This window comes from Octodon degus, unplaced genomic scaffold, assembly GCF_000260255.1.
Source record: "Octodon degus isolate 3935 unplaced genomic scaffold, OctDeg1.0 scaffold00075, whole genome shotgun sequence".
NCBI classification, from domain to species: domain Eukaryota; kingdom Metazoa; phylum Chordata; class Mammalia; order Rodentia; family Octodontidae; genus Octodon; species Octodon degus.
In genome coordinates, this window is record NW_004524651.1 from 2,743,277 (window position 1) to 2,757,690 (window position 14,414).

At 41.1% G+C, this 14,414-nt stretch overlaps 1 protein-coding gene across 1 annotated transcript in view; it reads right to left on the reverse strand.

The window, feature by feature from the left end:
- The window catches only part of Mib1 (mindbomb E3 ubiquitin protein ligase 1), a 160,366-nt gene that overhangs the window by 27,246 nt on the left and 118,706 nt on the right, over window positions 1–14,414 (reverse strand). Inside the window, exons 13-15 of the mRNA XM_004635780.3 lie at window positions 7,106–7,238; window positions 4,256–4,342; window positions 1,350–1,511 (exon numbers count right to left, since the gene is read on the reverse strand). Coding sequence (XP_004635837.1) covers window positions 1,350–1,511; window positions 4,256–4,342; window positions 7,106–7,238 — 382 coding nt within the window. The remainder of the gene's footprint in view (window positions 1–1,349; window positions 1,512–4,255; window positions 4,343–7,105; window positions 7,239–14,414) is intronic.

Sequence of the window (14,414 nt, forward strand, 5' to 3'; positions counted from 1 at the left end):
TTTATTTATTTGTGTGTGTGTGTGTGTGTGTGTGTGTGTGTGTGTGGCCAGCTCAGCCCACCAGGGGGCGGGGCTGGCTGGCATGTGGTGCTGCGGGATTGAACGGCGGTCCCTGTGCTTTGCTGAGCTTGTTCCAAGTAGGTGCTGTAGACCACTGAGCCATCTCACCAGCCCCTGCCCTGTGTTTTTAATCTTTTCTTTTTCTTCCTGTATTTTTAGGGAAGGGTCTACAGGGTATTCAGGGTCTCACTACTAGATCAGACTTGTAGTGATTCTCTTGTTTACAGCGTCCCAAGTGCTGAGATTACAAGCACGCACCACCATGCCCAGTCTCAATCGCCATTTCAGTGCGCCCTGGGGGTGAGGCTGGCATGGCAGACCTGGGGATTGAACCCCCTGCCCCTGCTTGCAGGAACATTAATCCACTGAGCTATTTGGCCAGCCCCTTTGTTCTTTTAATCTTAGTGGTCTTAATTTAGTCTTAGTGGGTGGGAGAGGATGGCCCATCCCTAAAGAGTTCATGGGGAAATCGCAAAAGGGTGACATGGACAATCCCAAACCTCCATTTATCCCTTAGGGAAGTATGCAAAGTTAATTATTGTGAATTTGTGGTCCCCAACACATCCCCTTTGTTTTTATAACTTTAGCAGATGAAACAGCACACAGGCTATGATGTTGATTATAGCAACAAATATTCTCAGGAGTTTGTGGGAAGTCCTGTTGTGTCACCAGGTCCCACCGTGTCACCAGGATGCCTCCTGCATTGTCTTCTTTAGTTGTCCCCATGCCATGGGTCTTATAGCCTGTGTGGATCTCAGTACTTGTCTCATAAGGCATTTCTCTGGGTCATCCTAGAGAATGTTCACACTGGAGGGCTGGATGGGGACAGGTGCCACCTGGGGTGCTCCTCTCTCTATAATCACATGTTCCCAGAGGGCAGCCATAAGGGTGTTCCATTGTCATCTGGTATTTGGATAACTTCAAATTTGTCCCTTGGAGTCCTCTAGCCATCTCTCCTCTCTTCTTTCCACTCAGGTAGGTTTTCCCTCTCAGGCCTAATGAGAATGTCTCTATTTGGGGGCCAAGTATTGGGGGCCTGGCCAAGATTCCCAACCACCTGATTGAGGGGTACGACAAAAGGACGAAATAAGGAACAGACAAATATAGTAATGCAAGATAGGGATCTTGGAGGTCAATGCTTCAGGATGGGAAGAGACCATAAACTGAAATTCTAAATGTGTAGCTGTGATAAGATATTTTTCCTGGTACTGATCAGATGAGCAGTAAAAACAACATTTTGCCTTAAAAGATGCTCCACCTGTACTGAATGAAAGCTTATCTTTACTCACTGTGTTTTTCGATGGTTCCCAGGCAGCATCTACCTTCCCCACATCTTGCATGTCTTGCAGCTGACGCAGCTGAGACAACGTGTGATGCCTCAGAGCTTCATGCAGAGGAGTATCACCATCTTTATCCTGAATATCCAGCTTGGCACCAGCACGGACCAAAAGCTAAGGGACAAAGAGGTCTCATTTTGGTAAACTGGCCACATCCATGAGAAACTATACCGTATTCCAAGGGGCAGTGAGTGCGCCTTGGCCCTACATGCAGGACTGGTTACTCTAGTTCATGATGCTGATGTCTCTGCTTTGCACTATGCTACAGCCCTGTGGGTTTTTACAAAGAGGAATATGTTCCAGTAACTCAAATATAATGAATTAGAGCAAAAAGAAAGTGAGAATCAGTACACTGATTAATTTATATACTCTGAGATGACAATGAGAGAAACTCAGGATTTTTTTCCTCGTTTCACTTTTAGATACTGAGCTGAAATATTTTAAATCTCCCAAGAGGACTAAATCATAATGTTCAAAATTTTTCTCTTAGTTAAACAAGACAAGCAAATAACTGATTCCATTCTCTGGTCAATTTTCTCCAAATGTGTGGTTCATAAGAAATGTCTAAATATCATGAAAAATAAATGAATTTTTAAAAAAATTTTTTTGTATTTTAGGGAAGGGTCTACAGGGTGTTTAGGGTCTAACTACTAGATCGGACTCATAGTCATCTGCCTGCTGACGGCCTCTCAAGAGCTGGGACTACAGGAGCGCGCCACCATGCCAAGTCTCACTTGCCATCTCAGCATGCCCCAGGGGCAAGGCCGGTACAGCAGACCCAGGGATCAAACCCCCAAAATAAATCAATTTTAGCAAAAGGATTTCAACTAACATGAATGTGGAAATGTTTGCTGGAATACACCCTCCTAGATAAAACACATAGTTGACATATTTCAACAGACAACTTACACAGTAAATGTAAAGTTTATTGAACATTTTGCTTATGGTCATTTATCAATTGTCCTAATCCTTTCTACAAATACATACCATCAAAGAGCTTTCAAAAAATAATACCTATAGAAATCAATCTCAGGCTGGGAAGATAGCCCAGCAGTTTAAACTCCTGCCTGGCAAGTGCAGGGACCTGAGTTCAATCTCTGGAACCACAAGCCACTCCGGCCCCAAAAGGGCATGCCGAGCCGGGGCCACCAAAACCGAGCATGGTGGCACACACCTATAATCCCAACACTGGGGATAGAGAAGATGAGACAGGAGGATCACTACTAGTCTAAACTGCATAGGGAGATCCTGTATCAAATAAATACAGAAATTTAAGGAAAAAAATTTTTTAAGATGTAACTAGTAAGGGCTGGCCAGATAGCTCAGCAAATTAAAGTGCCTACTCAGGCAGATGCAGGGGTTGGGGGTTTGATCCCTGGACTGCTGTGCCAGGCCCTGCCCCCGGTACGCCCTGAGATGCCAACAAGAGTGGGTGTGGTGGTGCATGCCTGCAGTCCAGGTGCTTGGGAGGCTGAAAAACAAGAAGGATCACTCACTATGAATCCAATCTGTGTAGTGAGACCCTATAGACTCTATACTAAAATGCATTCAAAAAAAATTTATATGATATATACACACACACATACACACATATATGAAATACTTCAAAAAAAATCAATCTTAACTATATGGTCTTGTCTTGGTAAATTATGTTTTTTGTTTTTGTTGTTCTAACAGGTTATACAAATGTCAGTCTAGGATGCTACTTCTCAAAGATGAGAATGCAGATTTCCCAGGTATCTTGAGAAACCAGATGTTGGCCTTGCGCTGGCTGGTCTGCAGGAGGGCAGGAAATTAACTTTTCTACTAAGTTCACAAGGATACCAACACTGCTGCTTTAGCCACCAAGCCTTAGGAATCACTGTCTACAATTTTTTTTTTTACAAAAATATTTAAACCAATATTCATTCAACTATTTTGTCTGAAATCCCCAAACTAAGAAAGTTTTTGTCTTTTTTGAATTTGCAGTAGCAAGTGTTGAGGTAAAGCTTTGTCTCCACTTTACTTCTCAATAATACATACTAAGAACAAAGATTTTTCAAATTTGTATGTTCCTTTTTCAAAATTTCCCATTTGACATTCCAGTAACTCAAAAATCTGACAATAAAATAATAAAATTAGAACTCAAACAAGATTTTGCTATTAGACATTAAAACTCCCTCAATTGATATAAAACATTAGCCTAAAGTCCTAGGTTTTACAGCAAATTATGTATGTATTGATTGGCTAACTGACTGACTCACTGGTATGTTGAGACAGGGTCTCACTATGTAGCCCAAAGGGACCTTGAACTCACAGCAATCCTCCTGCCTCAGCCTCTCAAGTGCTGGGATTATAGGTGTGTACCTATAATAAAAGCTTCTTCTTTTCTTTTCTTTTTTTTTTTTTTTTTTTTTTTTTTGCGGAACCGGGGATTGAACTCAGGCCCTTGCGCTTGCCAGGGAAGTGCTTATTCCTCTGAGCCATCTCCCTGGCCCCTTCTTTTCTTTTTTAAAGAAATCTGACACTACCAATTTTCAAGAGGTTGCAAAATTCAGTTTGGTTTAAAAAAAAAAAAAAAAAACTTGCAAGCTAAATTATATGTTAATCAATACTGAGGCCTCACCAGATAGCTCAGCGGACTAAAGTGGCTGCTTAGGTAGAGCGCAGCAGCCAGGGTTCAATCCCTGGTGTGCCATGCCAGCCCCGTCCCCAGGGCACACTGAGATATGGATTGAGACTGGGCACGGTGGCACACGCCTGTAATCCCAGTGCTTGTGAGGCTGAAAACAGGAGAATCACTACGAGTCTGACCTACGTAGTAAGGCCCTATAGACCTGGTACTAAATACATTTAAAAAAAAAAAATCAATACCGTACCCTAACGATCTGGGTATGCTGTCGCTCAACGGCAAGATGTAGAGCAGTCTGTTGGTTCACATTCTGGATATCCAGGTTTGCATTACCCTAAACAAGAACAAATTTTACAAATGGTTAAATTTTAACAACAGTAAAGAACATGAAAACAGTATTCCTGGGAATAAATAACAAAAGGCACTTCTGACCACTTTCTCTTCCTCCAAGATACAGCAACATTATCCGCACCTGGTAGCAGGCATTGCTAAGGGATGGAGCAGCAAACTTTATCTAAAGTCAAACTAATTTAAAACTTTTTATTTTATTATGGTGACTCTGTCTAAGAAAAGTTCAAGGATAAGAAACAACACAGAGCTCAAATACAACTCTCTCTCAATCCCCCACTATACAGCAATGGTGATCACTTCTTTGAACTGAAAATACTTCTAAAAAGTTACAGGATTTTCATATTGACCTTAGGTTTACTTTAATGACCTGGTAAGTTGACTCCCTCTGTTGCATAATTCAGTTCCTAATTCAAAGAAAAGAAACTGCTTGACCTGAAGAAAAGGTGATGTTCAATTAGTACATAAAGGCAGTTATGAAAGGGAGACCAGGAATTTCTCCCCAGGCTCCAGGAAGAGCCAGGACAACATGAGAAGAGCTGGCTCCCAGGCAAGGGGCAGGGAGGGCCTGAGGAGCAGCACAACTGAATCCAGTGCCAAGGAACCTTAGTTCATGCTCTACCACTTATAAGCAAGGCAACTCTGGCAAGCTGTACACCACTTCCCACCCATTTCCTCAGTTCCCAAATGGTGGCAGTGGGATCTATTTCACAAGGCTTATCTGAGAACTAGGACAATAATGTCAAAGTGACTAGCACAATATCTAGCATAATAAAAGAACATGTAACTAACAGCTAAAGATTCAGAAGATACACTCTTGTATAAAGAGTAGACCATTTATCACCTGGGCTGGGTAGCACACATCTCTAATTTTAGCTACTCTGGAAACTGAGACAGGAGGATCCCAAGTTCAAGGCCAGCCTGGGCAACTGAGCAAGACCACATCTTAAAATATAAAAGTAGGGACTGGGAAAATAGCTCAGATGTCAAGTGCTTTCCTAGCACATACAAGGCACTTAAATAACTGACTATGTGTAATCCTACCTACATTTTCTATTCTTCTAACCTGTGACTGTCTATCTTGAAAATATTAAGGACTCCATAATGAATCTACGAGAATAATGAGTTTAAGCAAAGTCACATATGTGGGTAAAACATAAAAACAATCATATTTATATATACTAGTAATGTACAACTGGAAACTGAGATGCAAAAATAACATAACTTACAAAAGCATCCAGAAAAAGCAACCTATAGATAAATTTAACATGTAGAAGAGCTAACTCCCAGCAGACTTTGTTTTATTTTAGGAAAGAGTCTACAAGGTGTTCAGGGTCTCACTACTAGATTGGACTCATGGTGATCCCCCAGTTTACAGCCTCCCAAAAGCTGGGATTACAGGTGCACACCACCACACCCCGTCTCAATTACAGTATCAGCTCTGCAGGCAGGGCCAGCACAGCCAGCAGACTTTTCAACAGAAAATAATAAACTCATTCTAAAAGATCTAGACTTACTAAAGTATTCTGAAAAAGAAGAAAAACAGGTAGAGGTTTACTCTTATAAGATTTCAAACTCTGTATAAAGCAACAATAACCAAGGCAATGTAGTAACCATGTAAGTCCAGACATGTGGAGTTGAATAAAAATGTATTTACATTATTAACAAAGACAGCAATAATTTTGATAGGAAAGCATTAAAATGGCAAGGGAAAAGGTAGTTTAGCTTACTAACCATTTCTTTAAATTTCTATACTTTTGGAATGTGTATCTTAAAACCTGGTACTTAGCTACATATAACATACTACTTACTAAATTGCTGCTGTTCTATCTTAACCTAGATTGTTAGTTCCCTGAAGTAAGGAGCCACAGTGATTCTTTGGCCACTTTAGTGTATCTTTATGACTTGAGCTCTCTTTAGGTATTTAAAAGTTTCACCACACATCGCAACAGTTATGAATATCTCCCCTATCCTGATTCCAGTTTGTAGTTAAAAGGCCATTGGCTATGCTAAAGTATTTAATGGGGGTGGGGATGGCTCCTCATCCTGTGGTCAGTTGACTGCTGGACTACAGTAATTCCAGCAGAGCAGCTGTAGGAAATGCTGTTGGCTTCTATCATTTGCCCAACCCAAGAAGCCTGGGAAGAAGAAATGCTAAGAAATAACACATCTGCCCTCATTTACACCCAACCTGCCCAGCCCTGGACTGAAAGAAGCCATGTGAGATAGTTTAGGAGTTAAATTTAATTGTCAACTTGATTGCTTGGGAGCCCTTCAACGGGTCAGTAAAGTATATTAGGTGAGTCATGGAGGTGTGACTTGGGCCCCTGAACCCGTCCTCTTTGAGCTGTCTCTCTGCTCTGCTTCCTGGCTGCCATGCCACATCTGTCCTGGGGTCAGTTAGCCCTGGACTAAATTCCTCTCTAGCCATGAGACACAATTAAGCCTCTCTTCCTCCAACTGTGGTGTTGGATATTGTGTCCCAGCAAGAGGAAAGCTGATCAATATAGGAGGAAGACGGAACTAGCATTACATCTAAATTGTCATTATTGTGAGGTTTTATTGTTAACATACTAATAGGCATTTATTTGATGGAGATTTTTTTTTTTTTTTGGTGGTGGTACCAGGGATCAAACTCAGGACCTTGTCCTTGCCAAGCAAGCACTTATTCCACTGAGCTATCTCACCAGCCCCAATAGAGAATTAATGAATATAAATATTCCAAAATTATTGAACTGCTTTTCCATACCTGGTGTACTAACAGTTCAGCCACTTCCACATGGTTATTAAGGGCAGCCAGATGTAAAGCAGTATAACCATCATCTTTCTTCTCATCCACAATCCATGGCCTTGGTAATTTTGAGAGTAAAACACGCATTGCACTGAAAGTCAAATCCATATTTAGATTGTTTATACATATATTTTTTTATTATTTCCTTTAGAAAATTACATTCAAAAAACTTTTAAAATCAGGTGAAGATAGTCTTAAGTAATATAATTACTTAAAATCAAAAAGAAATTCAGTTATTCTAATTCTTTTTTCTTTTTTTTTTTATTGAGACAGGGTCTCACTATGCAGTTCAGGCTGGCCTTAAGCTCACTTTGTAGTCCAGGCTGCTCTTGAACCAGCAATGATCCTCCTGCATCAGCCTCCCAAGTGCTGGGAAGATGACTGCTGCACCATCACGCCCAGATCCAATTCTTAAGTGTGTAGTTTTTGATATTTTGAGAGGTAAATAATCATTACTTGGAGAAAAGATTTAAAAGAGAATGAAAATGCTACAAAGAAGAAACAGCAGAAAAAGAAGAAAGGAATATACTCAAATGAGAACACAATTTTGGCTTTGTGGAATCTTTAAGGTAAATCATTAATTTCAACAATATCTACTCAAAAGTTAAAGAACAATCAGGTAACAAACTAAGAGCAGGAAAAAGTGTGATAAAATTTTACATAGCTGGGAGATTATCCTGGATGACTGAGTTAAAATCTAATGTCAGTTACTTACTAGTTTAGAACAAACTATATAAAATGGCAATTAGACTTAAAATTTAAGAATTAGTAAAGCATTTCCAAAGCAAAACAAAGCAAAAAAATCTACAAAGCTATACAGTATGCATCAAAGATTTAGAAGTATAAGAAAACAGGAGAACTAAGTGTTAAGATATCCTAGAAAGTGCTGGAGATTCAGCTCAGCTGCATGTCTCCTGCCGAGCAAATGCAAGGTCCTGAGTTCCATTACCAGTCCCCCCAAAAGAAAGACAGCCCTGAAAAACTAACGTAGAACAAAATTAGAGGCAACTCTCCTTAATAAAAAGATTTTATAGTAGTGTGGTGGTGCATGCCTGTAATCCCAGCACTCTGGGAGGCTGAGGCAGAAGGTTGGAAGTTTAAGCCCAGCCTGGGCTGGGATACACAGCAAGTTCAAGAACGTGTGTGTGTGTGTGTGTGTGTGTGTGTGTGTGATGTGGAAAACTCATGCGGGTGAAACTCCTTTATATATACATATATATAATACAAAAATCAATATATATATTATATATAGATAGATAGATTTTTTTTTTCAAGACTGAAACCTAGGACAATTACTCATGTAAAGAATAGTAAACCGCTGAATATAGTGGAACACTGATCTCTACACCTGTACTTTTATATGAATTTTGACATGAAACCCTTAAAAGAGCAATAAAAACAGAAAACTTGAATATTGTGCCAACAGAGTACAAAATGGCAAGAAATAATCAGATACATTAAGATAATTTTCCCTAACTTGGTATGTATGAGAGATAAAATCTAAAGTGGAGAGTGTTAGACAGCTAAGTCTAGAGAAGCAGGATATAGATACAGAATGTGTATAAACCAAATGGCAAGCTTCTGGTATACTATGATCACCAAAGTGTCTCTGTAACAGCAGGGTCTATGAATCACATTTTGAAAGTTGGAGGAGTCTGAACTAGGCTTTGGAGGCTCCAAGAATCTCTAAAACTGACTCAAAACTGGGCCGAATACAGCTTTTACTGGATTTTTAATAAGGTTTCTGGCCCAGAGTATAGTGAGCATCATAACTTAAAGGCCCTTGTGCTGGCTATTGCTGAGTTATAACCACTGTTTCAGAGCAACAGGCTCTTGAAAACCCATGGACTCTACTCCTGAGAAATATGTATCAAAATCTTCACCTACAATTTCGATTGAGTATGCAAACCTCCAAATCCCAACCATGGGCCTTGTGTAAGACTAATATTTCTTGACTTCAACTGTTTTCAGTCACTGTTTAGCATTCTATTTATCACTCTATGGAATAAAACAAAGCACTAGACATTATGTCCATTTTGACTCAAGTTCTCAATGAGGAAAACCACTGGTGCCAGCCGTACCACTGAATGTCTGTGTAAGTCCATACATTTTCCACCCTATTCATCTGACCAATTGAGAAAGAGAATGCACTAGGGTTTATGGTTCTGCTAGAAAGTTCAGAAGTATTAAATCAAAGCAAAAGTTTTATTAAAAGCAAAACATAATCATTAAAAAACAGTATAAGTATTGTTTATTGATTTAAAAAGAAACTATAGGCCAGCAAGATAGCTCAACGGTCTTAAGCGCCTGCTTAGGCAAGAGCACAGGGGCCACAGTTCATTCCCTGGCACCACAAGCTGTGCCAGGATGGGCTGAGCCAACCACAATATATAAATAAACAAACAAACAAATAGAAACTATAATGCGGGGGCCAGGGAGATAGCTCAGTGGAATAAGCATTTCCCTGGCAAGCACAAGGGCCTGAGTTCAATCCCCGGTTCCGCTCCCCCCCAAAAAAAAGAAACTATAATGCAAGTATCTTGAGAGAGAGGGTGGTGATGGAGGGTGCTGAGAGTTGGTTGTACATGTCCATGTTCTACACCATGGAGTCACCACGTGATGTCTTTTAGGCACAACTAGAAGACTGCAGTTGGCGCGTGAGCTCCTGTTGTTGGGGACAAAAGGATGAGGACACAACACACAAGATGGTCAGTCACCTTTCACATTAAGCTTTGTTGTACTGTTTCACTCAACACAACTTAAATTTTTTTAAAATCAAAACACTAAGATAATATTTGGGCTTATGATATTAAAATACTTTACTTGTTTAAGCAGACATAGACACATGCCACAGTAAGCTTTAAATGTTTAAGCATGGGCTATGCCCACTTCACTAGGGCTTGGCTCTGTTTTAATTGAGTAACTGAAAAGGTACTCCTGAGGTGGCATCTGGAATCATGTTGCCTCTCACCTCTGAGTTTCAGAAGTCAGACTCCAGGACAAGGAAGGAAGGGGAAGAGAGTAGTTTCTCTCTGGACATCTGATGAAAGGGAGGGAAGCTTTTCTCCTTTTCCTGGTCTGGCATATACAAGGAAATGAGCAGAGGGAGCTGAAGCCCTGAGAAGGAAGGGAATGTGTCCCACTGGCTCTGCAGACACTCAGCCAGGGGCTGACATGCACTCTTCCAAGCCCACTGCCTCTGCTCGTGGCTTCTTTTTTCTCCATTAGTATAGTTCATATATAATTAACTATCAGACCAGGAAAAGAGAGTAACTCCAGGCAATGCTTGAATGTGACAAAAATTATCTCAGTCCTTCTCAGCTCACATTATACAAAGTAAGTAAAATCCTAATATTAAAATGCAAAGTAAAAAAAAAAATGCAAAGTGCAGGGGCTGGGGAGATAGCTTGGCAGTCTAAATGCCTGTCTGGCAAGTGCAAGGACCCAAGTACACTCCCTGGTATTGTATGCTGTGCCAGCCCTGGAACCCAGGGCATGCCATGCCAATCACCAAAACCAGGCGTGGTGGCACACACACCTGTAATCCCAGCACCGGGGAGGCTGAGACAGGAGGATCACTATGAGTCTGAGCTGCATATCAAGACACTATGCAAAATGAATAAATAAATAAATAATTTTTTTTTCTGAAAAATACGTAATACAGATTTTCACAGGGCAAGTTTTCATTTTAGAATCAACCTGTTAGTCACACTTAAATGTTGTAAATTATATTAAAACAGAACCATAACTAAAATCAGTTAATTTTCTATATCCATGATTTTCACACCTCAGAATTCAATTAACCATAGACCAAAAGAGCCTCAGAAAAACTGCACCTATACTGAATATGTCCATTCTTGCCATCATTCCCTAGAATTTACATAATACTGGCACAGTCTCAGGTACTGTGAGATGATTTTGTTTGTTTTTGCAGACAGGGTCTCACTATGTAATTCTGGCTGACCTTGAACTTACTATGTAGCCCAGGCTGTCAAAGTTGTGGATTCTCCTGCCTGAGCCTCGTGAATGCTAGGATTACAGGCATGTGCCACCATTCTCAGCTCCAGGGATAATTTAAAGTAAACAGGGATGTGCACAGCTTGAAAGCAAACATTGTACCACTTTATAGAGGGACCCAACCAGGCACAGATTTGGTCATCAAGGGGGGCCTGGAGCCACATCCTCAAAATATGAGTGATGGTTGCACTGCATTCCCCTAACATTTTGAGAGAATGAGAAACTTGAGAATAAAAATAAACATCAAAAGAAATGTGGTCTTATTTAGAACAAATGCCTCATTTCAAATTAGCTAAGTAAATTATAAAGCTAGTAAAATGTTTTGTTTTGTTTTTGCTCCGAATGCCTTCAGGGCAGGTTTGGCTGGCTTACATGTTGGGGATCGAACCACAGCCACCTGAGCCTGACAGCTTTGTGGAAGCAGCCACTTAAAGAACTGAGCTAGGGCCAGGCCCCCAAAGCTAGTAAAATGTTTTAAACAGAAATGATAATTTCTGGTCCTACAGAAAAAGTGTTGTTGGGGCTGGAGAGATAGCTCAGTGGCTTAAGTGCCTGCCTGGTAAGCACGAGGTCCTGAGTTCAATTCCCAGTACACCCCTCCCCCCCAAAAAAAAAGTGTTCTGCTTGGAAATGAGATTAATAAATTACTCAACAGTTAAATACATAAAACATGCAGATAACCACTAGAAAAAAAGATCTGTAGAGGAGATCCAAAAGTCTAACTGGGCTAAGAATGGAACAGCAGGGAAAAAAAAAAAAAAAAAAGGCTGAGTGCGTGGAGCATTGCTCAGGAAGTTTCCTACTTGCTCCCGAGTAGCTGCCACCTCCACAACCAGCACATGGCCATGGGAGACCCGCACAGGATAAAGCTGTAGGTCATTTAAATCACCCACCCAGCTGTCCTGCTCCCAGTCAGTCTCCAGTCTTCATTTAGCTTCTCATAGATATGTTTGCTCCCTCAGCACAGGAAAGAAAAAAAAAAAAAAAAACCCATAAATCATCTATTAATCAGATATCGTGGGCTGGCCAAATACCTCAGTGGATTAAAGTGCCTGCAAGCAGGCGCAGGGGCCAGAGGCTCAATCCCCAGACCTGTGGTGCTGAGCCTGCCTCCAGGGCGCACTGAGACATCAATTGAGACTGGGCGTGGTGGTGCACGCCTATAATCCCTGTACTTGGGAGGCTGTAAACAGAAGGATCACTAGGAGTCAGAACTAGTAATGAGATCCTGAACACCCTGTAGACCCTTCCCTAAAAAATAAAAAAAATTAAAAAATCAGGTATCTTGAGTCCTGTAACCCACTTGACAGCAGTATTTTTCTAACACATCAACCTCTTCATTAACGATAGCCATTCCAAACCTGTACCCCTGGATTATCATCCTGAGCATCTTCAGTTCCTATTTCTAATTACAACACACATGACAGCTCACAATAGCACCAAAACTTCCACAAAAAGTTCTATGTAAGATATACGTGGTTGTAGGGGCTAGGGAGACGGCTCAGTGGTATAAGCACCTGCCTGGCAAGTGCAAGGTGCCAGTTCAATTCCCAGTACCATATGTGGTGCTGGCCCCAGAACCTTGGGCACACTGTGCCAGCTCTGGAACCAAGTGTGGTGGTATATACCTCTAATCCCAGCACTAGGGAAGCTGAGACAGGAGGATCATTACAAGTCTGTACTGTATAGCAAGGCCCTGTGTCATAAAAAAGAAAAAAAAAAAAAAAAAAAAAAAGATATACTCAGTTGCTATAAGAACTAAATAAAACATGTAGATAAAAATGTTTCAGTTACAGGGCCTGAAACGCAATATATCACAGCAACTCTCAGACTGCAGATATATGCCATGTGTAACACAAGTTCTTCTCTCCCCCTCCTAATGCTCTCTCTACTCTCAACTTTTTATGCTCTCACCATGGGATCAGCTCTTCAAGCCAGAACCTGGAATCACCCGACACTTCTCTCCCTCTCTGTTTCCATACGCAATAAGTCCTGCTGACTTTTCCTCCTAAAATTACCTTTCCCCCAAGAGCCCAACATCCTCCAGAGAGGCCACTCTTCCTAACTTATCACTCTCACACAAATATGCCATCTCATGATTTCCACAAATTCAAAATTATCAATATTCATCCAATAAAAAGATGTCCTAAAGGGCTGATGAGATAGCTCAGTGGACTAAGCGTCTGCTTAGGCAAGTGCAGGGACCAGGGTTTGATCCCTGGCAAATGCCGCACCGCCCCCACCCCTGGGCAGTGCTTTACTGGCACAGACTATAGAAAAGTATTATATACAGCCCAATGATAGGTCACCCCCCCCAAAAGAAAACAATACAAAATTCATGCAAGGAACTGGGCATGGCAGCATATGCTTGTAGTCCTAGCATTCTGGGAGGCTGAGGCAGGAAGATCCCAAATTTGAGCCCAACCTGTTAGCCCATGTACAAGCCTGGGTTCAATCCCCAGTATGGCAGAGGGAGTAATGCAAGGCCAAAAGTAAGCAGATTAATTTTTATTGGTATTACTTTGCTCGTTCATTCGTTCATACTTGAGCACTGCTGAGGATCAAACCCAGGCTTTGCACATGCTAGGTAAAAGCTCTACCATCAAGCTCCATGTGTTTTGAAATAAAATTTTAAGATTTACAGAAAATTAGCTCGTCTGTTGCAAACTACTTAAATACATTTATGACTCCCTGAAGTCTATGACAGCTCCTCAGACTTCCCTTGTCAGTGATGATTGAGAGGTGTGGGGAGGGACAGTTGGGCATCTGTAACATGTTCTTCAGATGGAATTCATCTGTTTTTCTCATGATTTTTTTTGGGGGGGGCAGAACTGGGGATTGAGCTCAGGCCCGATCTCCCTGGCCCTTTTCTCATGATTACATGAAGGATATGGGCTCCTGGAAGACCCAGAGATAAGGTGCCTTTTCATCATGTTATACCACAGAGTGGTCCTATATTTCCCCAACAGTAAAACCTAACCAGAAATAATCCCAAGCATCATTTTTCAGAATGCTTATAACACTCTTGCTTTAGCCCCAAAATAAGTCCCAGCTAAGATCATCAGCCAGATGGATACATTTAGTATGTCCATTGCAACATGATGGAAATACTGAATTATAAAAATGCTGATACATAATTAAATAGAAATATTATTGGGGCTGGAGAGATGGCTCAGTGGTCTAAAGCACCTACTTAGAACAAGCTTAGCAAAGCATCAGGGACCGCGGTTCGATCCCCCAGCACCACATG